The following is a 24,991-nucleotide window of genomic DNA, read 5'->3' on the forward strand; positions in this document are numbered from 1 at the left end:
AGTATCACACTGTTGACTCATATTAAGCTTGTGGTCCACTATTACCCCTAGATCTCTTTCTGCCATACTCCTTCCCAGACAGTCTCTTACCATTCTGTATGTGTGAAACTGATTGTTCCTTCTTAAGTGGAGCACTTTGCATTTATCTTTATTGAACTTCATCCTGTTTACCTCAGACCATTTCTCCAATTTGTCCAGATCATTTTGAATTTTGACCCTGTCCTCCAAAGCAGTTGCAATCCCTCCCAGTTTGATATCATCTGCAAACTTAATAAGCGTACTTTCTATGCCAACATCTAAATCGTTGATGAAGATACTGAACAGAGCCGGTCCCAAAACAGACCCCTGCGGAACCCCACTTGTTATATCTTTCCAGCAGGATTGGGAGCCATTAATAACTACTTTCTGAGTACGGTTATCCAGCCAGTTATGCACCCACCTTATAGTAGCCCCATCTAAATTGTACTTTCCTAGTTTATCTATAAGAATATCATGCGAGACCATATCAAATGCCTTACTAAAGTCTAGGTATATCACATCCACCGCTTCTCCCTTATCCACAAGGCTCGTTATCCTATCAAAGAATGCTATCATATTAGTTTGACATGATTTGTTCTTTACAAATCCATGCTGGCTATTCCCTATCACCTTACCACCTTCCAAGTGTTTGCAGATGATTTCTTTAATTACTTGCTCCATTATCTTCCCTGGTACAGAAGTTAAACTAACTGGTCTGTAGTTTCCTGGGTTGTTTTTATTTCCCTTTTTATAGATGGGCACTATATTTGACCTTTTCCAGTCTTCTGGAATCTCCCATCTCCCATGATTTCCCAAAGATAATAGCTAGAGGCTCAGATACCTCCTCTATTAACTCCTTGAGTATTCTAGGATGCATTTCATCAGGCCCTGGTGACTTGCAGGCATCTAACTTTTCTAAGTGATTTTTTTACTTGCTCTTTTTTTTATTTTATCTTCTAAACCTAACCTCTTCCCATAAGCATTCACTATATTAGACATTCCTTCAGACTTCTCAGTGAAGACCGAAACAAAGAAGTCATTAAGCATCTCTGCCATTTCCAAGTCTCCCGTTACTGTTTCCCCCTCCTCACTGAGCAGTGGGCCTACCCTGTCCTTGGTCTTCCTCTTGCTTCTAATGTATTGATAAAAAGTCTTGTTTCCCTTTATTCCCATAGCTAGTTTGAGCTCTTGCTTACAACACTCCCGCTAACACATCCCAGAATGATCACTTTTTTGCCACAGAATTACATTGACTCATATTCAGTCCATGATCCATTATAACCCCGTCAGATCCTTTTTTGCAGTACTCCTTCCTAGGCAGTCCTTTCCCATTTTGTATTTGTGCAACTGATCATTCCTTTCAAATTGTAGCACTTTGCACTTGTCCTTACTGAATTTCACCCTTTTTAAGTTAGACCATTTCTCCAGTTTGTCAAGATCATTCTGTATTTTAATTCTGTCCTCCAAAGCACTCGCAACCCCTCCCAGCTTGGTATCATCTGCAAACTAAGCGTACTGTACTTGTTATGCCATTATCTAAATCATTTATGAAGATATTTAATAGAACTGACCTACGACAGATCCCTGTGGGATCCCACTCAATATGCCCTTCCAACTTGATTGTGAACCACTGATAACTTCTCTCAGTACACTTTTCCAGCCAGCTGTACACCCAGCTTATAGCAGGTTAGTCTAGGCTATATTTCTCTGCACTATATATGAGAAGGTCATGCAAGGCAGTATCAAAAGCCTTACTAAAGTCAACATATACCACACGTACTTCCTTGCTACCCTGCCAAAGAAGGATATTAGAATGGTTTGACATGATTTGTTCTTGACAAATCTATGGTGACTTACTTCTCACCTTATTTTCTTCTCTAGGTGCTTACCAATTGATTGTTCAATTATGTGCTCCACTACCGTTCCAGTTAAGCTGACTGGGGTTGTCCTTATTTCCCTTTTTATAGATAGGTACTATACTTGCCCTTTTCCAGTCCTCTGGTATCTCTTACATGTTCCATGAGTCTCAAAGATAATTGCTAATGGCTCAGAGACGTCTTCAGCCAGTTCCTTAAGTATTCTAGGATGTATTTCATCAGGCCCTGCTGACTTGAAAACACCTAACTTGTCTAAGTAATTCTTAACTTGGCACTTTCCTATTTGAGCCTGAGATCCTACTCCATTTAGACCGGTGTTCAGGACATTAGTTGTCAAATCCTTGTTAACTTTTTGATGAAAACTGAAACAAAAAAAAAAAAAGGCATTTAACAATTCAACTGTTGCTGCGTTTTCTGTTATTGCCTTTCCCTTCTCATCGACTAGTGGGCCTATCCTGTCCTTGCTCGTCTTCTTGCTTCTCACATATTTGTAAAATACTTTCCCTAGCTAGTTTAATCACATTTGTGCCTTGGTCTTTCTAATTTTGGCCCTATATGCTTGTGTTGGTTTTTCACATTCACTTATTTTGTAATTTGACCTAGCTTCCACTTTTTGTATGACTTTTTTTTCATTTTCAGGTCACTGAAGATCTCTTGGTTAAGCCAGGGTGGTCTCTTATCATACTTCTTATCTTTCTTACACATCAGCCTAGTTTGCTCTTTTACCCTCAATGTCTCTTCAAAAAACTGTCACCTCTCCAGAACTCTCCTTTCCCTTAGACTTGCTTCCCATGGGCTCCTTCCTATCAATTGAGTTTCCTAAAATCTGCCTCCTGGAAGCCCGTTGCCTTTATCCTGCTGTTTTTCCTCCTCCATTCCTTAGAATCATTAAATCTATCATTTCATGAAGCATTAAAACTAGCAGAAAGTTGTTATAATAGATTACAGAACCAATGTAAACATTTTTTCTGAAGTCGCAGGATCTGAGACTTTCCAAGACTGCTGTGACTTATGCAGCAGCCAGTTTGGCTAGGGCAGCCTCAGGCCACCGCAGCCCCCCAGCAGCAGCAGGAGTTTGGATGTGGGAGGGAGCTCAGGGTGTGTACCTTAGGGACTCCCCAGAAGCAGTGAGGTGTCCCTCGGCTTCTAGGCGGAGGTCTGGCACTCAGGGCAGTGCATGGAGCCTCCCTGGCCGTTCCTCCGCCTAGGAGCCGAGGGACACGTCACCACTTCCAGGGAGCCACGTGGAGCTAGCTAGGGAGCCTGCCAGCCCCGCCAAACCCCCTCCCCCCAGTAGCAGCTTGTATGATCATAGAGGACTATCCTCCCTAACAGACAATAACTCAAGGAGTTGATCCCCGCGTGGATCTCTCGGATCCCAGGTCATTCCCATGTCTGCAGTGCCTCTGGGATATTTACATTAGTACATAAGGCTTCAGAAGTGTCTCTGGTATTAAAATACCAGATTGTCCCTTAGATCTCTGAACAGCCCTAAAGGTAACTGTATTCTCCTCAACTGATTTGGTCCCTGCACTTACAATTTATAAGATGACTCACTTCCACGGCATTTCATGACACTGGTGAGAGAGTATATCTAGTAATTAGAGAGAAACAAGGAGTAGAGAGACCAGGTTTTCATTTTCCACTTCAGGAAGTGACTGATCTTAATCAAGTCACATAACATCTGAGCCTCTGTTTACTCATCAACAGAATAGGGATATAAGCTAGATTTACCCTTACTTAGCACTTTTCATCCTAGGATCTCAAAGCATTTACCACTCTTCCCCCAAAATATAGAGCAGTTTTCCTTGCACAGGTCTAATACAGGTAGGGAAGTGGTAAAAGCATCACCACTTGGGATTTAAAACTAGACTGGATAAGTCACTAAAGAACGTGTTGCAGAGAACAACGCTGCATTCTCAAGGGAGGAGCTGGAGCATTTACAAGGTTTTTCCATCTCTAACTTCAGTGATGCCCATGGATAAAAACCATTGTTACCCTGTAATATATTGTAGATGGGTGCTTTAAAAAGCATTCAAATATAGGAGCAAAGCACATAACATTCTCCAATCCGCTTATATCCTCCTTCCCTTCCCCCAAGCCTTTATAAAAATATCTCCTGAAATTTTGTTCAGGCATGATTCAGACAATCATAGTGGCACTATTTTTAGAAGATAGTGTGATTACATTAAATGTTACAGATTAGAGGCAAGAATGTATTTCCCCTGACACCACCTTCTTCTGAAACAGAACACTTAACCCTGTGCAATTACACATGGGAAAAACTATGACCAACAAATTCTGAAATGTCCTCTTCATCATTAATAGCCCGTTTGGTGCCTATTAAAAGAACACTGACTGTTTCTTTCAAAATAGCTTCAGACGGAGGTCGTGGTGACTCAGTTTGGATTGTAACTTGTCAATGTGTGTTTGCCATCTACAGTAACACAGGACTTTCCAGGGTCCTTGCTAAGAAGTAATGGGTTCCCAGAAATCAGAACTTAGCCACAATCCTCACAACAAATAAGGATCAACCAAGTTGGTTTCAAAACAACTAAAACACATGGCAAACTTCTGAGGCTCCTGGACATATGAGAAGCTGAGGAAAGACTATGGCATACTTACTGCTTGAGCTGGAGATCTCTTTTGGACTAGATGACATTGGCTGAGCACACATTTGACAGAGACAATCCCTTCCATTGAAGGTAACCCGGTCTCCTGGTGGAAACGGGCGTCTGGAGAGGGAAAGAGAAAAGTGAGTTTTACTCAAGGTTAATCCAGCAATTTAATTCTCTTTCCCACCTCCCGAGCCTGCCGCCTTTCTCTGGTGCAAATCAATATCTTACAGACACTACGTCTGAAATGCAGCCATAGCAAAGTCAGGCAGCTGAGTGAAAGCCAAAGGTTTCTTAATTGTGAGGAGAGCAGAGATTAGTCTGGCTGGTATTTTGGTTTCCTAAAGATATCAGATGCACAGTATCTAAAGAGAAGCAGACAGCTGAGTTCACTTAGACTCAACAGCTCCAGCAATGATAGGCTCAGCACGTCACTAATGGCACCCAAAAATAGGGAGGAACAGGCAAAAGGGAAATGGTGGACGGACGGCTCCCAGGGCTGGTGAAGGAATATAGAGTTGTTCAACTCAAAGGTTCACCAAACTGGGCTAGGTTCAGTGCCTGAAAGTCAGAACTATGACTATAATGGTTCACATGAAATGAGTTGGTGGCTACACGCCAGTTCCTAGAACTTTAAACAGTTACCTGCATTACAAAACCACCCCCCCGTGTCAGTAGAGGACAAGGGCCACCACAAAAGCAAGGTTGAGGTTTACTGGTAGGGTAGTAGGAGAGAAGTTTGCAGTGCTGCTGAACCTTGTGGTACCCTGTAGCGGGGTGATCACCCTGCTCCGGCCCTGGAAAGGTAAAAGCAGCCCTGGAGAGGCTGCAGCAGGGTAAGAGAGCTGTGGCTGGGGAAGGCTGACTGGGGAAGCAGCCTCAGCTGCAGCCATGCCCCAATCAAGCCGCAGCTGGCCCTATAAAAGGGCTGCTAGCCAGAGCTCAAGAGTCTCTCTCTAGAGGTTGAGAGGGATAGGCCTGGCTGCTGGGAGCTGAGCAGGGTACCTAGACTGCAGCAGGTCTGGGGAAAGGCCAGAGGAGCCGGGGAGCTGCGGCCTGGAAAACCCCCAGGCTGCAGGCCTTGCTAAAGGCTGGAGAAGGTACCGGGGGTCACAGAGGGGCAGCCCAAGGATAGGCACAGGCAGCACGTCCAAAACCTCCTTGCCGATGAGTGGCAATTATACTGCAATCCGCCCCAGTGAGTGGGGGTTAGATGGTGACTGGCAGTAGCCAAGACTGAAGTGAGGTGGGGATAGGAGGTTGGGGGTCCCCTGGGTGGGGAGACCCAGATTGGGGGTTACTGCTGGGGGAAGGACCTTGATCTAGAAGGGGAATTGGGGTCCAGGAGGGACACGGGGGCCAATGGCAAGGCGAGACACTGGCCTGAAGAGGGCGCTCTGGGAGCTGGAATGAGCTAATTCCCTGGATGACCAGCAGCAGGCGCCACAGCGAGGAGTCGTCACCCTGCCACATACCCATTCGGTGGATAAATAGAAGACTTCTGCCTCTAAGGTTGTTAAATCCAGCACTTTACATCAGTTCACTAAAATTAGGCAAAAATTCTCAAACTTCAAATCTTCCGAAAGGTGCATGGCTAATTTCCTGCTACACGCTGCCTGCATCTCAACCCACCCAGAAGTGTACATTAGCAGGAGAAGTGTCCTTAGCTATACACTGCCTGCATCTCAACCCATCCAGAAGAAGTTTACATTAGCAGGAGAAGTGTCCTTAATAAATTTAGCATCAGTTTCTTTCTGCAAAGCAAACAGTTAAACTTCATGGATGACAAGTCTTTTATTCATTCCACACAAGTCAATGGGCTACATTTTATAGACAAGTTTCAGGCCATCATTTACTTTTACTGTACTTAGGAAATACTCCTGTAACCTATATGGGATATGAATTCTTCAGTGCAGTGCCAGTCCATTCACATTGTTAATTTTAAAACTAATGACAGAACACTTCTATCAGGACTCGAAAAACTTGACCAGACACCTACTAAACACTGGACTACATTTACTAGTCCAAGGGAGCTGTGCAAGACAAGAGTGGTAATTTAGAAGCCCTGCCATCCCCGGATAGAGATGCAGAGTCCTCACTTGAACCCTGCTTAATGGCTCCTCTTTCATATCAACCTCTAGGTATCAGATACATTTAGCGTCCTTCTCATCCCCACCTCTAGCTGGTGGAAGGAAGGAGCCTCTCCCCATTCCAGAGCTTCCTGGCTGCTGGAGAACTTCACTGCTCTACTCCTCAGCAGGGCTACTGGCTGCTGCAAGCAGGAGCAATTGTAACTCAGCCTAGACACTTTCTTTTGGCTTCTCCTCCCCTGTGCTTGACTAAAAGAAATTAAACTGACTGCCATCTTGTTCATGTCAGCCTGTTTCTGCTGATAAAACTATAAGCAGCAGCAGCGGCACCTCAACTGTCTGCAAACTTTACTTCTGGCTCATTCTGGAAGATTATTTTCACAATCAGAAAGCCTGGAAGATTTATTTCTTCTCGTTTTTGCTTTTTAATGAAAGCTTGGATTTCTCAGAAACAGATAGTTTTGGTCCATCTTGATGCTCACCAGGAAAAACCAAAATGATATGGATTAAAATATTTCTTCAGTTATGCTGATCTCTACTTGGGCTGAATAGACTAGTAGTATTTAATCTCTGCTGGAACTGCTCAAATGAAATAGCCTATAGGCATAAATATTTTTTTTTATACACATACACACACGTTGCCCCAGAACCTCCAACATTCAGGGATAATATCCTAATGAGTGTTAAAATCATACCAAAAAAAAAGTTACAGCTTCTTAAACTTTCCACACCCAAGATGACCATTGGCTAGTAGCAGCTGCCTTCTTTCTTCATTCTCAGCAGACATCCAATATGCAAAGAGGCCAAAATTCAGTTTCTCTTGGTCACTTTTGGCAGAATAGAATGAAATAAAAATGGATCTGAAACCTAATGGAAGTAGCATCTTCTGAAACAGTAATATATAGTGTGAAAAATAGGGAATTACTATCATATTATTTGCATTGTGATATCATTGAGAGGCACCAAGCAAGGATCAAGAGCCCATGGGGCCAGGAGCTGGTAACATAACAGAAGGCAATTCCGACCCCAAAGAACCTACAATCCAAGTATAAGATGAGACAATGGATGGATACGACAGACAGGGTGAGGAGGGAGCACAGAGTGAGACTGGGACTGTTATTAATACACTAAGCATCATGCACAGCACACCAGCTGGCTAGCCATTGAAATGTGGGAATTTTTTCCAGGTCACACCAAAATCAAACTGTAATTATAGACCACAACTTAGGTCTTGAAGGTGTTAACACTCCATCATGGGAACTGATCTCCGATTGAAGCCTCTAATCACTACCACTATGCTAATAGTTACAATGAAATTTTATTCTCCATACCATATACTACTGTTTCAGAAGATGCTAATCCTGTTACATTTGGGATCCATTCCTCCTTTTGTTGGGTCCTTCTAGTGACTACAATAAATTCAATAAAATCACTTTGACTTTTGCGTATTGGAAGCATATGCATATTGGATGTCCAATAATATCAAGTACTCAAACCAAAAAGACTTTACTTTTTTATTTAAATCCCAAACAAAATACAGAAAAGAAAGAGTGATGAAATGCTGATGCTGTGTTTAAATTTTTAAGCCATATCATTCCATTCACAGAAAGAGTGTTCCTTTAACTGAAACCGATGACAATATTAGTTGTCCAGCTGCCTGGCTGAAAAAGAGCATTAAACTATGTCAGAGCGTAAGGGTTGGGAGCAACTGCAGACCAGCTGAGGCAATATTTCCAGTCCCCAACAAGAAGAGTAAGCCCAAATCCTGAGAACATTTAAGCACAAGTAATTTGACCACACAAGTATTCCCAGAGATTCATGTGAATAAAATTAGCTTGTGCTTTAGTGAGCCCCACTCTAGAGCTCCTCCTAGTGACCATAGGGGAGTGCAGCAGGTGTGAAGGGAAAGAAGGACAGGGAGCCTGGGGCTGCCTGAGTCACTAGAGCTCTCAGATAGGAAAGGATGGACTATGTTGGAACTAAGTAAGTACCCAACCCTGAGACAAGATTCCTTATTTTCAAACGTGGCCCTTAAAAGCTTCTGTTTCTGAGTTCAGCCAAATGTGAAACCCAGTATTGAAATGCCCTTTATAACCTATCCCACGCAAAGCCGGATGTTAAATTCCTTCCTGCGTGACAGCAACAGTGTGGAGAGGGTACAGGGCATTATACCCAGCAGCACAGCTTTGCTGGTAGATGCTTTTCAGATAAACTAATGGGAATTTTGAACTCCCTAAAGTTCTGGTGACAACAAGTCATTCCCAATCAAGCACCTTCTAATAGAAAAAAAAGTCTTTAGAACTGTGTGCTGTGGCGATGCAGTTCTCCCTGTGCTTCGTGTGATAGGGTTAACAGCACAGAAAGGACTCACTTGCAAACCGTGCAGGCAAAGCAGTTCGGATGGTAGGTTTTTCCCAGAGCTGTCACTACTTCTCCTTCCACGAATTCCCCACAGCCATTGCAGCGGGTTCCATACATGCGCTGGTAATCCACAGAGCAGAGGTATTCCCCGTTCTTAATGAAAAACCCTCCTTGGGCCAGGTCACAGCCACACACTGGAAAAACAAAACAAGCACAAATCAATTACAAGCCAAATCAGGCTGGCAGGTTGGAAATATATAGCTGTACAAATAGCATCCTCCCTCATATGCTTTAGATCTGGGTTATGTCACAAACGAGATGAGTTTGATAGTCTCAGTCCCCTCTATAATAGACCTGTGTCTTCAGCCCAGCATATGATGTGGTGAATGACTGACGTTCTCTGGCTACAAGAGGTTGTTCACTGGCACAACAATCTATGGAACTCTGCACTGCAGCAGCTTGTTGGAAGGGGCCCTAACCACTGTCATGAGTCTGTCAGTAACATGCGCATTATAATTCACCAGAGCTGCAAAGAAAAACAGTTAAGAAAAATAAAACTGGACAGTCTAGATTATGTATTGTTAAAGGATGTAGAAGATACTGGCTGCAAAGGAACTGGCTTCACGTTCAGCCATTACTAAGGGCCATGCTTTTGTTGCGAGTTTCTGCAAACACTTGCCCATGCAATACACTTTGCAATCATCATACCTAATCTGATTTTAAGAAATTGCAGATTCCATGCACACCGCATTGTCCAAGGGCACGTGTCCTTGGGAGCCACTGCAATGCCAGCACAGAGGTCTATAGGATTTAGAGTTACAGTGATCGCCTTTTTTATTAAAGGAAACAAAATCCTGAAGGGAGATTCTTTGAGTGCAACTGCTCCTAGTTGAATTCCAGTGAATGCACACACAATATCACCTAGCAAATGCCTTATGGCCAGTTTTAATTGAGGCTACACCCCTTTTGCTTCCCAGTTTTGATGATTGATGATGTGCATGGTGCGGTAGCTTGGCACTGGGCCAGTGTTTCGGTTTTGTTGTAGATGCAGGTGCACACACTTGGAGGCAATAATTGAAGGAGAAGAGGTTGACCCTCCTCAGATACCGTTAGTGTAAATTTCTTCCTGATCATCAGCAATTTACATCTTTACCGGGAAGAGGCTGCTTTATGTTCTGTTCGCTCTCAACTGATTCACGAATGTAGGCCTCATGGGCAGGAAACTGCATGGCAATACAGGGCTGGAAAAGTTGCTCTAAGCTGGGAGGGGTTGCAAGTACTTTGGAGAATAGGATTAAAATTCAAAATGATCTGGAGAAATGGTCTGAAGTAAATAGGATGAAATTCAATAAGGACAAATGCAAAGTACTCCACTTAGGAAGGAACAATCAGTTGCACACATACAAAATGGGAAATGACTGCCTGGGAAGGAGTACTGCAGAAAGGGATCTGGAGGTCAGAGCGGTTCACAAGTTAAATGAGTCAACAGTGTAACGCTGTTGCAAAAAAAGTGAACATCATTCTGTGATGTATTATTAGCAGACTTGCTTACACTAAAGTAGTAATTCTTCTGCTCTACTCCGCTCTGATTAGACTTCAATTGGAGTATTGTGTCGAGGTCTGGGTGCCACATTTCAGAAAAGTGGACAAACTGGAGAGAATCCAGAGAAGATAAAAATGATTAAAGGTCTAGAAAACAAGACCTGTGAGGGAAGGTTGAAAAAAAATTGGGTTTCTTTAGTCTGAAAAAGACAACTGAGGAGGACATAACAGTTTTCAAGTACGTAAAACATTGTTACAAGGGAGAGGGAGAAAAATTGTTTCTTAATCTTTTGAGGCTAGGACAAGAAGCAACAGGCTTAAATTGCAGCAAGGAAGCTTTAGGTTGGACATTAGGAAAAACTTCCTAACTGTCAGGGTGGTTAAGCCCTGAAATAAATTGCCTACGGAGGTTGTGGAATCTCTGGACCAGCACTGGAGATTTTCAAGAGCAGGTTAGGCAAACACCTGTCAGGGATGGTTTAGATAATACTTAGTCCTGCCATGAGTACAGGGGACTGGACTAGATGACCTTGAGGTCCCTTCCAGTCCCATAATTCTATGAAAAAAACAACTAATCCTGCCCCTGAAGTGGAGGTCTGTGTTGATGTGCAAGCCTCAGAGATCCTATCAGACAGGGCATCAAAAGGCACGGAGGCCTCTTCCTGCCCATGTAACACCACGCTGAGAACAGTAAAATCCTAGAAGAGAAACAGCAAATTTGAGCAAGATGTTTGGTCAAGAGTTGGGAGCAGTGACTGAGAGCGTACCTAAAGGACCTGTTCTTTCCACCTTCAAGAGAGGCATTGCAGACTCCAGTGGGCAGGGCCTGCAGAGCAGTGATGGCACAGAACAAAGCCCTTTGATGAAGGCAATGGTTAGAACGTGGAACTGGAGTCTGAATTTCTGTAATAAACAGTCATACCCAGCTCTTGTATAGTGCTTTTCATCAGCGGAGCTCAAAGTGTTTTACAAATGAAGTATTATCCCTATTTTACATGTGGGGAAACCGAGGCACAAAGATGAAGTGACCTGCCCAAAAAGTCACCCAGCTGACTAGTAGTAGAGTCACTCCAGTGCTCCAGCCACTAGGTCACAACTGACTAGCACTTTCCTCTGTTGCACTGTATATCCTTCGGTAAGTCAACTTCTCACTAAGCCTCAGTTTACCCACCTGATTCATGGGGAGAGTAATACCTCTCCCCTTCTCACTAAGCCTCAGTTTCCCCACCTGATTCATGGGGAGAGTAATACCTCCCTGCCTTCCAGGGGGTTGTGAAGTTTCAGTGACTGGTTTGTAAAGCACTCTGAGAACCCTGTCTGGAATGTGCTATACAAGCAGTAATAATTTTTCCATGCAACAATGGAAGTTGCTGGAATTGTTAAGCAGAAAAATCATGCAGATGCAGTCAGCAAGGTAGCTTCCTCAAGGAACACAATATATAGAAGGAAACCAATAGCTAAATCAACAGGGGCAGGGAGGAAAATTCCCCACGACACCTGGGTCTGGGCTCTGACCTTCCCAAAGGCATTCTCCCAGCTCCGTGTGCCGACTTATAGTCCTTCCCCCAACCACCTGTGCAAGAGGAACAAGAAGAAGTGGAGTTGAGGCTAACCCCTTCTGGACTGGTGGTTAGATAATGCCTCCTACCACAGGTCACACACAGCATCTCTCCAGACTGGTCTCCAATTTCACTGAAAAGCCAACAGTCAGAACATAATGTCTCATCTGGAGTCCTGGCTCCAATACCTTAAAATACCAATATCTGCTTGGATGGCTAAAGCTGATATCCGATTACACGACCCAAGAGGATGGTTGCATAAAGAACACTATGAAATGCTCCCATCTCCTTTTTTTCTTAATCCAGCTGTGAAGCTGCAATAGAGTGTTGAGAGCCTGGAGCTACAAAAAGAGTGGGGGGGAGGGAGGAGAGCAGCAACCATGGTAGGTCAAATTTTAGAACCTCTTACCCTTGACACTGTCCTTTTAAGCCTACTCATCAGGCACATGCCATTCCCGAGGGGGGCTAGTGGTTTCAATTTCTCAAAAGGTACAGTCAGTAACTAGCCCCAGCCAGACAGTGAAGCCAGCTTACACAAGACATGCACCCACAGCCCAAGCATCCTACCCTTCTCCCTTTCACTCGTCCAAGGTAGACTTGGCCTGTACCAGAGTCTTGCACCAAGGAATGCAGGAGAAAGACAGCTCTAAAAAAAGAACAGATTTTACTATTTAAATGTACTAGCGCAGTCTGGCAGGAAAGATTTCTTTGTAAGTGCATGTCCCATTTAAGAGGCTTTCATGGCTGGCTGGTTTTTCCATCTGAAAGAATGAATATGTTAGAAATGTTCTCTGGTTTAGGTTAAGGCCCCTCTCCCTGCTACACACACCAGCAGATAAGACGGGTCACTCTTCTGTCATTGCATAAACTTCTTCCCACAGCTTAAACACTAAGCACTACTTTCCTCTGGGCTTTGAAGCTGTTGTGTGGCTGGGTGCTAATCCCTTGGTACGGGGAGCAGATAGCCAAGCAGACGGAATTTCATCATGTCAGACCCCCTCAATATGAAATGAGAGAAACTAGGCAATCATAGCCCAGGAAGTTCTGATGGGCTGCATCACAGTTAGCTCAGCCTATACAGTTTATGATGTAAGAGAAAGAATATTACAGTTTGCACTGAACAAGGCAAATGTTAAAGTCCAGACATGCGCGTGTATTCTGGACCAGTTGCCATCATAAGCATGTTGAGCTGCTGATTTTGCAACCTGGAAGTTTTTTGTACTGGTTATCCATGTGCACGTGTCACATCACCACCACATAGATTAGACAGCACTTTGATGCCAACTGATGGCTGCATAACATGCAATTCCCTACAACAGAGAGTTTTACTGACAAGGATGTAATTTACCTATTTTACTGGTAATAGGATGTAATTTCTCCATCAATTACCTTGGGGAATTTATGCAACACCCAGAGCAACCACAGAGCTCTCTAAAAGGTCCAATGGTAACTTAAGCATCAACCACCTCTGGCAGAATTCTCACTGAAAATTTGTTTGTGAATGAATTGGTAGTAGTTGAGTGCACTGGTCTTTTCAGTCATATTTCCTATGATTCGAAGGGAGTTATGTTCTACACAGGTCGTGTGGGGAGAATTGGGCCTCAAATATTTGTGTATTTTAGAATTTACTTTTTTCCTCCAGTTTTAGAGAGAAGGCATAGTCCCGAGCTTTGAAAGGAATTTTTACTCATCTTTAAAAGGTGACATAATATGAACCATCTGAAGAGTCATACTGAACAGTAAGAAAGGTATCTGGCATTTTGGTTTCACTCACTTCTGCACCATCCTGTGCAGCTGAGTCAGTGAAATTCAATAAGAGGAGCTGCCTTCCACATTGTAAGAGGACAAAGCCATATGCCTTATTGTTCAAGATAGCCCATCAGATTTTTTTTTCAAAACTGCTGAATGAATTTAGATCAAAATTGCCAAAGGCATGATTACTAAGCGATAATTAGATGAGCAGCTTTCAAGGTGCTTTCCTGTCATGGAAAAATTAAGAGAAAAGATGACTTTATAGTTAAGGTACTAGAGTAGGACTTAGGAGATCTGGAGCTAGTTCCTGGGTTGCCACCATTTCCTTTTTAGGCCTAGGGCGACACACTCACTTTCTCCCTGCCTCAGACCTTTATCTGTTACATTGGAGTTGTACTAAGTAACGAGCAAGTGCTGAGAGAATGCAGAATCAGTCAATGCTATGCTCGACTGATGCGGCAGCTCATGGTGTCGGATGCCATCAGGTGGTCGAGGGACATCTACATAGAACACACCACCGGACATCAGCTAATCCAGGAGGGATGAGCTGGAGTGCTGATGAGAAGCAGAGTCAGGAAAGTAACTGAAATACTTTCCTTGTGGATTGTATTTTCTACTTACCTAATTCTCAGTTACTCAGGGACAGTCTCCACTCATTGATATATTTTGCTTTCCACAAATCTCTGTACAACTTTTCATGAGTGATGTACCTGAGTATTTGGATTCTAGTATCTAAACTGTATTGTTAAATCTATTCACCTAAATTTGGGTTATTGCTGATTATGTACTCTATGTATCAGACTTAAAAACAACCTCTGTATTTGTGATACTCTAAACACTATACCCAGATGTAAAGACACTTTTCTCAACCTATGTATTATACAATTTTTATATCCTGCGTCTTTCTTGAACATTCAGATTGCAAGCAATTAGTGAGACACAATCACTGCTCCACTGTGTCCGTACATACCTATCACAGAGCCACCACATGCCAATGTAGTAACAAAACAAAACATTTTAACAACAGCCTAAATCAAAATGCCAGGTAGAAATGGAGCAGTATTTAAGTGCAGGGAACAGTCCAGTACTGGCAACTCCTCCCTGGATTTCACATTTCTGCAGACACAGCATTAATATTTCATGTGCAAACAAATTACATTTCAGGGTGGCATTCAAACTACATCCAGCCAAAAAGTCAATTACCAATGACTGAGAATTACAGACAGGATTTATTATGCTGCAAAATCTCCAGCGCTGGTTTTCAAGTACACCTCCCTCTTGTTTCCTCTTCTCCCCTCTTTGTGTTTCAGGCATTTTCTTCAAATAAATATAAAATTATGTAAGCTGATGTCTAGAAGACAATGAGGCCCCTGCTCTGCATCACCACTTGTCTTCTTGTAGGGTATAAATACTGTGATGGATTCTTAAACCAGATTCTTCTACTATGGTCACATTAAATGGATCATGGCTCTTGTAAGGTGCTGCTAGTCACAGCAACATGGTAATTGTCATTCTGGTCCATTTAGGCCATTACTGTGTCTTCCACAGTGGCCAAACCCAGTTGCTAAGGAAGGCGTAAACCCCTCGTATAGAACTATTGTGATTTGACATGCTGATGAGGGAATCTCTTCCTAACCTCCACCACTTTGCATTTAGCTTGCACCTGAAAAACATGAGCATTTAGAGAGAGAGAGAGAGAGAGAGTGTGTGTGTGTGTGTGTGTGTAACGCTTGACATTGAGGGTAGTCAATAGTCATATGATCTGACCTAGAAACAGTATGTGACCTTTCTAGGTTTCACTTTGCCAAGGGTTCCGTTCCCAGCTCTGCCAATGAGTCACCTTTTGGAAAAAACACTTAATCATGCCTCAGTTTACCCTACACAATTATTATAATACAACAGGAATTTCAAAAGCACCTAATATAATCTATCAATGGGACTTGTTCTCCTAAGTCACTTAGCTACTTTTGAAAATCCCTCCTATCACGAACCACACAGAGGTCTTGGCAGCTAACTTGTTCGTAAAAGCATTCTGAAATCTTCGGATGAAAGGTATCAACACAACTATTAGCATCTATTCTCTCATCACAAACACAAGGATTTATACAGAAATCTCTCAGCAGCAATGGAATGTATTAAAAAAACTCTTCTTGGGAGTATATTTTTTAAAATATGGTACTTGTGATTAAACAGCAAATTTTCCTCCAGCCCAATCCAGCCTCCTTTCCCCTCAGTCTCCTGTTGTTCATTGCCAACTGAGTCCCAGTTAGTTCCCCTTCTACAGCAAGCCTTGCTTTGAGTTGCAAGCATTCCTAACACAAAGCAGCCCTAACTGCAGTCTGAACCACCAGCACACTCATCTCCTTTGGCACACCAAGATCAGGGGGCATGTAGTAGTCTGAGGATTTGAAGAGGAGTCCCAGCCGCCCTATTTTAAAAGGGAATATGCCCAGATAATTTAGCATGCGTGTTCCAGTTGCTCATCAGGGCTTTTGGCTACACTGACAAAAATGAAGTTCAGCTAGGCCGTTAACAGCAGCAGCCAGAAAAACGCTGCTCAGCAAGCTGCTTTAGCTCTGAGTCATAGACAGATTGTTTTTTTAAATGCAAAGGACTGTATCTGCATTTGCTATACAAATAGGGACAGGATTGAACAGCTTGGGGAGGGAGGGGCGGGGGGGGGGGTGTAACTATGAAGAAATGATCATTCTGTCCATAGACCAATTTTCCTTAGTGCACTTCTTTGCAACCATTAAAGGAACACCACTGCGGGGTGGAGGGAGAAGAGGGGCTTGTTGTTTTTGTTTTTATGTAAATAGAAAGACCATCTGCCCAGCACCATTCATGTAACATGCATCAATGCCTGGCCAGCCAGTTAAGCAAAACAAACGGGCAGCGATCAGTACTTGCGCACAATGAATTCTGTCACTGACAGTGTGTTCTTGTCAAGTTATTGCAATACAAATATGTCATGAAAAATGAAGAGTGCCAGGACAACAACAGCTACCAGGGTACCTCCAGTTTTGGTCTTCCCTTCCCATGCTCATTGGAAGAGCTACGAGAGAACTGATTACCTGTGACAGTAACAACATACAGTTCATGCTTGATAAAGCAAAAGCCAACAGATATTCTTTAGGCAGGCATCCATCATAAGGAGACAGTCCTGTTAAACCTGCCAAGCAGTTCTATATGAGAACAGGTGACATTTCCTCTGGAACTTTTCCTGCCTGATAATATGGAAGAAATTCCATTTTACATGATCAGAACCTCTCTTCTGAAAGATAAAAGACACTGAGGTGCATTTCCACATAGATCTGTATTCACTGGGGAATCAGAGGCACAAATGACAAGAACTCACTAGTTTGCTCATTTTAATATGATTTTTCCCCAGGAATGGACAAAGTCAGCCTTTGTTACACTGAGGCTGTATCTCAAGGGATTCTACATTCCAAACATGGTATCCTTCTCCCCCTATGAAGAGTGACCAGGAACAAAGGCATACATAGGAACACAAGCTCTCTCTCTCTCTCTCTGTTGAACTACATGGAGCTATTGTAACTTATCCTCCGAACACAAGGCACACAGCTGGACCTCAGATATTAGCCAATCACTACTGGCTCTCAAAGTTACAGGATTTATGGTGTGTAAGTCTAACTATTCCTGCCAAAAGGTAGCTGCTTAAGAGCTTAACATCAGTCACTGAGGTCCCCCAGGGGGGCAGGATAATTTTTAAGCAGTTCATAGGTTAACCGTCACTTCCAAGCTTTGATGGAGTTGATGCACTTAAAAAGGGGTCAGACTTTTGAAAAAGTAAAATGAATATGAATTTAGTGCCCAATTCTGCTGTTCTTACATGAGAATTCCCACCAACTGTCATGGGAATACTAGCCAGTAAGGGCAGCAGGACTGGGCTCCAATAGGGTGGAAGTGGGTTAAAATAATGACATGTTCTGTTAATCAAAGATAAGAAGATAGCTTAAAGACAGAAGCAATGAAGGCAGGCGAGTATACTGGTAAGAGTGGGTTCTATATGGTAACTATAGATTTAAAGGATCTTCTTTAACAAGATGACTAATAATTTATTGTGCCGCTCGGAGCACCAACATAGGCTAAGGTGCAAATTCAGTTTAGAAGCTGATATTTTATTTCATTCTTATGTTTCTAAGCTACAGGAAATGATTGTGTCATTGATCATCTCTCGCTGTTCCCAAGCAGAATGATACGGATACAGGCTGTATTTCTTAACCACAATGATTTTCTTGTTTGAAGGCAAGAAAGAATTTGGCAATCAGTTTACATCTAAAGAATCACACACAAAAATCTATTTATTTTTTTGCCTAACTGGGAGCTTAACAGATTCTGTATTTATGGAAACAAGGTTAATATTCTTATTAAAGTCTAACGTTTTTACATTTCAGATGAACTGATCATTACTCTCCTCATTTCAAGTTCCTCTTATCAACACTTTTCTCCTGTGCTTTGGAATTATTTAAGGAATGAGCCCATGGCAAAAACAAACAACTGAAGAGCAGATGAATAGGATTAGTATCAGAAGCCACATTGCAGAAGTCAAGTATTAGAATTATAACAGCATTATTATTCAGTATTAGGAGCCATATTCAGCCTATTGCAAAGGCTGTGACAAAGATCTGGAGAGTCTCATCTCATTTCATACTTGGCAGTCACTGCAGATTCTCTTCCAGCCTACATATGTGGTACACAAGTTTTGATCCCAGCTATTTGGTGCTTCTTTTGGCATTCCCTGTAGGTCTGGATTCTCCTCTCACTCACTTTGCTGTAAATCACGAGCAACTCCATTAGTTATGCCTGTGAGAAACAACTGTAGGTGAGGGAGGTGAGAGTCTGGCCCTTATCTGTTCATTAATCTGGTCCCATCAGGTCCCCAGTCTGGTTCTTCTGCCATCCTATTTGTATGTGGGATGTCCCATTTACTCCCGTGTGTGTACTCAGATGCTGTGTATAATCCCTTGGACTCAAGTTTGCTTCCCAGATAGCTGTTTATTTTATGCTATTTCCTTTCTGGTTCTTAATACCAGTCACTTCTGGCATCGGTCCCTACATAAAATTTACCCTCTGTCTTTTTTCACCCTTCACATTTTGTACTTGCTGTCTGAGTTATTATGTGATTCAATTTATAATATGAACACCACAATAATTAATACAAAATTTAGTCAAGTCCCAAAGGTATTTACTCTCCAGTGTCACCCAACCAGCTTAGTTCTCCTGACAATCTCTTATTTCATGACACAGTTCATTCCTATCCAGTCTTCTATGTGCCAAATATATCAAGTCATTTGTTCTTTTTAGTGGGGCTGACAGTGAAAGTTTCTGATGACTTAGCAAGACTGAGGTTATCATCTATGCTCATTTCATACCACAACCTGGTGCTTTAAGTTTCTCTTGCCATCTAACACCACGTGGCTCCTCTGGCCCTTCCCTCCAAGAAGGGCAACATTCAGGCCACAGAGAATTGTCGGCCATTAGGCTGGAGTAACCTTTTCAGCGTGGTTCTGATGGCACTCTTGATGGTGAAGGTCCCTCCATCCCTCCTCCTGCTCCAAACAGATCAGCTGAGCCCTGACAAAACACTCAGGTTGGGTTCTAAGGGTCTAATTCTGCCCTCCAGTGCATCTGTACAGCTCCCAAACTGGCAGTTATGCGAGTCTCTGCTGGTAGAATTGTGCTACTAGGTTTGTTGTTTTTCAAATGCTCACCAAGATGTCAGACTGATAAGATTTCTGTGAACAGCCTCTCTTTACCCACAGACAGATATAACTCAGATAGCCAAAAAGTAAGATTCCTACAATGCTCATCCATGTGGTTCAACACTGTGCTGCTGAATTATCCTTAGGGATGAGGGGAAAGTCCCAGCTCCATAGCCCACACAGTCCTGTCTCTCTGCAGAGATTGCCTGTGATGGCCCTGATTACTGTGAGTTGTAAAGGTGATCTTTAGGATGCGGACTCCTTTCAACTAGGAATTAGAGCAGGAGTAGGCAACCTATGGCACGGGTGCCAAAGACAGCACGTGAGCTGATTTTCAGTGGCACTCACACTGCCCGGGTCCGGGGGGCCTGCCTTTTAATTTAATTTTAAATGAAGCTTCTTAAACATTTAAAAAAATGTTATTTACTTTACATGCAACAATAGTTTAGTTATATATTATAGACTCACAGAGAGACCTTCTAAAAACATTAAAATGTATTACTGGCATGCGAAACCTTAAATCAGAGTGAATAAATGAAGACTCGGCACACCACTTCTGAAAGGTTGCCGACCCCTGCACTAGAGTGAGACCTCCAGCCATTTAATGCAAATATCCACTAAACTGATACCACACATGATGGCGGAGTTACAGGTCACATTAGATTTTTAACTGAACTGGTTTGCTTGTCCATAGCCAAAAGGCTGGCTTTTGTTCTGTTCTATCAGCTTTCTTACATTTTCTCCAGAATACTGATGAACAGGAGTAATTTTTTCAAATTACATCATGTTCCACAGAAGAAACTTCTGCCTGTGTCTGATGTGTGTAAAATTTCATTTTCTTTTTGGCATTATAACAACCAATAGCTGCAACTGAAGCACAATGGTAGGCGAACAACAGTCATATATAAAGTAGCAATGTGACAGCTTCCCATAAGAAATATCATTGTTGTGTGCACCATGCTGTAAGAATGCTAAGAATCATTCACCCACTTAAAACACCTTTCACATTAAGCTAAGCACTAGCTGGAGATCAAAGTCATTTATGGGTCTGGGGGAAATGAACCTTGCAGAAAATGCAATCAGCGGAAAAATGTCAAAGGTTGGCCTTGGAGAACTTGGCTGTAATTATCCAGATGAGAAGTCTTCCGAGAAAGATTATAAATAAGAAAACCAAGGATGCTGGCGATAGAGTGAAATGAAATCTACCTCATTCCTTAACTTCTAGGGGCTGGGGGGAACAGCTAAAGGATGGATCTATTCACAGAGTTTTCAAGCATATAAAGAATCAGTACTGTCTCATTCAGTCAACGCCGTTAGCAGTGAGCTGGCACATAAAGCACAAACACAAGAATTGAAAGCACTGTAGTTAATGACATTTAAAGCAAACATACCAGAGGCATGCAGAAAACGAGCAACTCCTACTGATGCCAAAGAATTGTTCTCTTAAATGTATAATTTTGCCACCATGGTGATGGTAGGATTTTCTATAGCACCCATCAGTTTAGTATCTAAGAGCCAGATGTTTAAGGGTAGGAAATCAACAGGAGTTCGGTGCCTAGAGTTACATCACTATGTTGCAAGTTGACTTCAGGGAGTTTCCCACTCTTCTCCTTTCCTTGATACACACGGCTGTCCTGGGGAAATACCTCTATAAGTCTGGTTTTTAAGAGACAGTCTCTTCTTCCTGCTCCCTAGAACAGAGCAATTCTCTTCATTCTGGTTATTGTGGGAAAGCTCTCTCAGAAAGGAGGGACTTGTAGGGTGCCCTAAAGATAGCCCGATTAGTTTAATCTCTTCTGCATGTTCCGGTGACCTGGTAGGTCACAGATACAGCAAGGTCCTGACCTATTTACGAAAGATTTGGCGATCAAGATCAGTGCCTCAACCTGGATATAGAAACAGTTTGCAAATCAGTGAGGAATAGGCTTGCAATACCCTGTATTGCTGAAGAGGAAGGAGGCTGCATTCTGCACAGGATGGAACCTCAGCAGTGCTTCCATGGTCAGTCCCACTTGCTAGCTCATTTCTCTCTTACCCTCTTGGAGAGAGCTGGCATTTGGCTCAGCAATGGAAGAAGGAGGAAATTGATTTCTAGGGGATATGAAAGGAAACAACATTAAATGAAAATTTGTTTTAGGCTAGCATAAGAGTCTGCAACAACTGTGCAAGAACTCTTTAACAGTGCCCATAGCTTTCCTCTTTGATAGAGCCATCTGTAATCTCTGCTGGATTGTAAATTTTGATGTGTATTCCTGACATTACTCATAACTGGCATCTGAGTATGCTCAGGTCCTAGCCCCAAGCCCCTGCACTAGGCCCCCAGAAACTTCATCATCCACGATGACTTTCAAAGTCTGCGAGCAGTCACGTTTGAATCATTCTAAATGTGAGGAATGAATTTGTTTTTTTAAATTAAAGAATGTGCTCATTTTTAAAATCAGTCTGTCAGTATTATATTGCTTCACAACTACATTGAAAGTAAATCAGTTCATTAAAATGTATCCCTCTTGAATATTCACGTATTGTTTGCAGTACAGCAGCACTCAGAGGCCACAGTCAAGATCAGGGCATCATCGTGCTAGGCACTGTACATATACATAGTAACAGACAGTCCCTGCCCCAGAAAGTCTGCCACCCAAAAGTATGTTTTTGCTTCAGTGTTGGACTCAGATACTGATCATCCAGGCTAAGCACCTGGCTTCGCTTAGCCGGATGTGCAAAGCCATACCTGAATTACTGTGTCCTTGCTGGTGCTGTACTCCCCCAGGTGTGTTGCTAGAACTTCGGGGGGGCATATCCCACAGTTCTTTGTGCTGCAGTAAGAGGAGATGCTCTACAATCCTTTCCTGGTGACTTGTGGGAGAACTTGTCTATCCTTCTAGACATACCGTGGGTATTGGGGGAAGGCACTGGAGAGCTATCAGCACATAAGCAATTTAGTCTACGTCCTCCCAGCTAAATGGGTGGGCTACTTGCTTGAGCGAAAGCTAGGCAGGTGACTCGTCCAGTATTAAACCAGACAGTCCTGCTTTTCAAGGATTTGTCCCCCATCCAGTACTCAGACATGGCTTTGTTTGGTATCAGATAGGGAATGCTATTTTGAAGTGTGCGTCACTCCAACTCCATGCGGCATGACCCTGCAGCACTATACATCTCAGGTCATGCTGGCATGGCCATGCGCTCTTAAAAACAACACCCTCACGGAAGCATGCTCTTAAAAATGGTTCCCTATGCGGCATGACCTCACACATACCATGCAGGGTCACACCAGCAGGAGCAGGCCTATGCCATTCCTTGAAGGACGGGAATGTCCAGTATTCTAGAAACACATGATTGGCCACTCTAGTAAAAGCAGAACCTGGGCTGTAAGCCACATATCCAGTCAGGCCAGCTAGCCTAAGCTGAAAAGACCTCTTTACTTGGATGAGAGGTTTGTGTGAGTGAAGATGAAGAGGGTAAGAGAACACCTGAGTAAGAGTTCAGAGTAATTCTGGAGTGAAGAGACACCCTAATTGCACAAGAAAAAAAAAGATAAAGAGGACACAAAAAGGTTAAGAGATTTGCCTAAGATCATTCAAAAGCAGCCAGAAACAGAACCCAGGCGTCTGGACTCTCAGTCTATTGCCCTATTCACTGGAATATAATGCATCTTTCATCATCCTTTGGAATGTAACAGATCCCCAAAACAGGATAGCAGCACTGTTTCCATTCATACACTCCAAATGGTACCATATTAAGAACCACCATATTTATTCAAAAGGCTCCACATTTCATTAAATACTAATGAAAAATTCTGAAACCTAGCACTTTACATGCACAGATGCAGTGGGCATAATTCAGTTTCAATAATACACCTCCAACTCCATTGGGCAAGGGTGAGTGCAGAATTTCACGTAGCGAATCCTGCACTAAGAATCACTTCCAGACACCAGCCTCCTATTTTAAGCAACTGCTTTAAAGAGATAAATACTAGACACATTGACACCAATAGATGTTTTGCCACCACTTTCAGTGTGGTCAATTTTTGGACCTAAAACTAATGTTTCCAATACACTTTTGTTCAGTCTTTAGCTCTCTTGCTGCCCCTCATGCTGGGGACGAGCTCCCCATAAACATCTACAAGCTACCTCGTTATCTCCCTTCAAATCCCTCCTTAAAAGTCTCCTTTGCTGTGATACCTAAAATAATTTCACAATGGTTAGGCTGACGGTACACAGAGACCACTGACCGATATTGTCTCAGTTTCTTTGTACTCCCCCGTTGATCTGGTCTGTATCCATCTTGTCTCGTACTTAGGCTTTGTCTACACTGGCAAGTGAAAGACAAAAAACTTTGTCATTCAGAGGTGTTAAAAAACACTCCCCCGAAAGACAAATGTTTTGTCAGCAACAAGCACCAGTGTGAACAGTGTTTTGTCAGCAGGAGCGCTCTCCTGCTGAAAACGCTAACACCGCTCATTGGGGGTGGACATCTTTGTCGGCAGGAGAGCTCTCTGCCCCTTTTAGTGACACGGCTGTAGCAGCACAGCCATGTTGCTAAAAGCTTCATAACGTAGACATAACCTTAGACTGTAAGCTCCCTGGAGCAGGGACTGTCTTTTCAGTCTGTGTTTGTACAAAATCTAGAACAATGAGGTCCTCGTCCGTGATCAGGGCTCTGAGGTACTAGTGCAATACACATAAATAAATAATAATAGTCCTAGTGGATTTCATAGGAATGAAAGCAATATAGTTCCACAGAATTAAGTTTCTAGAAACCCATAGACTAGATTTGGATGAAATCTTTCATAGACTCATAGGTCAGAAGGGACCAATATGATCATCTAGTCTGACCTCCTGCACAAGGCAGGCCACAAAACCCTACCCATCCACTTTTATACAACCCCTAATCCAGGACTGAGTTATTGAAATCCTCAAAACTGGTTTGAAGACCTCAAACTGCAGAGAATCCACCAGCAAGCGACCCATGCCCCACGCTGCAGAGGAAGGCGAAAAACCTCCAGGGCCCCTGCCAATCCGCCCTGGAGGAAAATTCCTTCCCAACCCCAAATATGGCGATCAGCTAAACCCTGAGCATGTGGGCAAGACTCACCAGCCAGCACCCAAGAAGGAATTCTCTGCAGTAACTCAGTTCCCATCCCATCCAACATCTCCCCGCAGACAACTGAGCAGACTTATCTGGTGATAATCCAAGATCAATTGCCCAAATTAAACTATCCTATCATAACATCCCCTCCATATATTTATGGAGCTTAGTCTTGAAGCCAGATAAGTCTTTTGCCCCCACTACTTCCCTCGGAAGGCTGTTCCAAAACTTTACTCCCCTAATGGTTAGAAACCTTCGTCTAATTTCAAGTCTAAACTTCCTAATATCCAGTTTGTACCCATTCGTCCTCGTGCCTACATTAGTACTAAACTTAAATAATTCCTCTCCCTCCCTAACGTTAACGCC

General features: G+C 42.9%; 1 protein-coding gene across 18 annotated transcripts in view; it reads right to left on the reverse strand.

The window, feature by feature from the left end:
* ABLIM1 (actin binding LIM protein 1) overlaps positions 1-24,991 on the reverse strand; it is a 315,920-nt gene that overhangs the window by 132,394 nt on the left and 158,535 nt on the right. For all 18 annotated transcript variants that reach the window (XM_030569044.1, XM_030569053.1, XM_030569056.1 and 15 more), the window contains exons 3-4: positions 8,972-9,155; positions 4,521-4,630 (exon numbers count right to left, since the gene is read on the reverse strand). In XM_030569044.1, coding sequence (XP_030424904.1) covers positions 4,521-4,630; positions 8,972-9,155 — 294 coding nt within the window. The remainder of the gene's footprint in view (positions 1-4,520; positions 4,631-8,971; positions 9,156-24,991) is intronic.

The sequence above is a fragment of the Gopherus evgoodei genome, chromosome 7, assembly GCF_007399415.2.
Source record: "Gopherus evgoodei ecotype Sinaloan lineage chromosome 7, rGopEvg1_v1.p, whole genome shotgun sequence".
Classification (NCBI taxonomy): domain Eukaryota; kingdom Metazoa; phylum Chordata; order Testudines; family Testudinidae; genus Gopherus; species Gopherus evgoodei.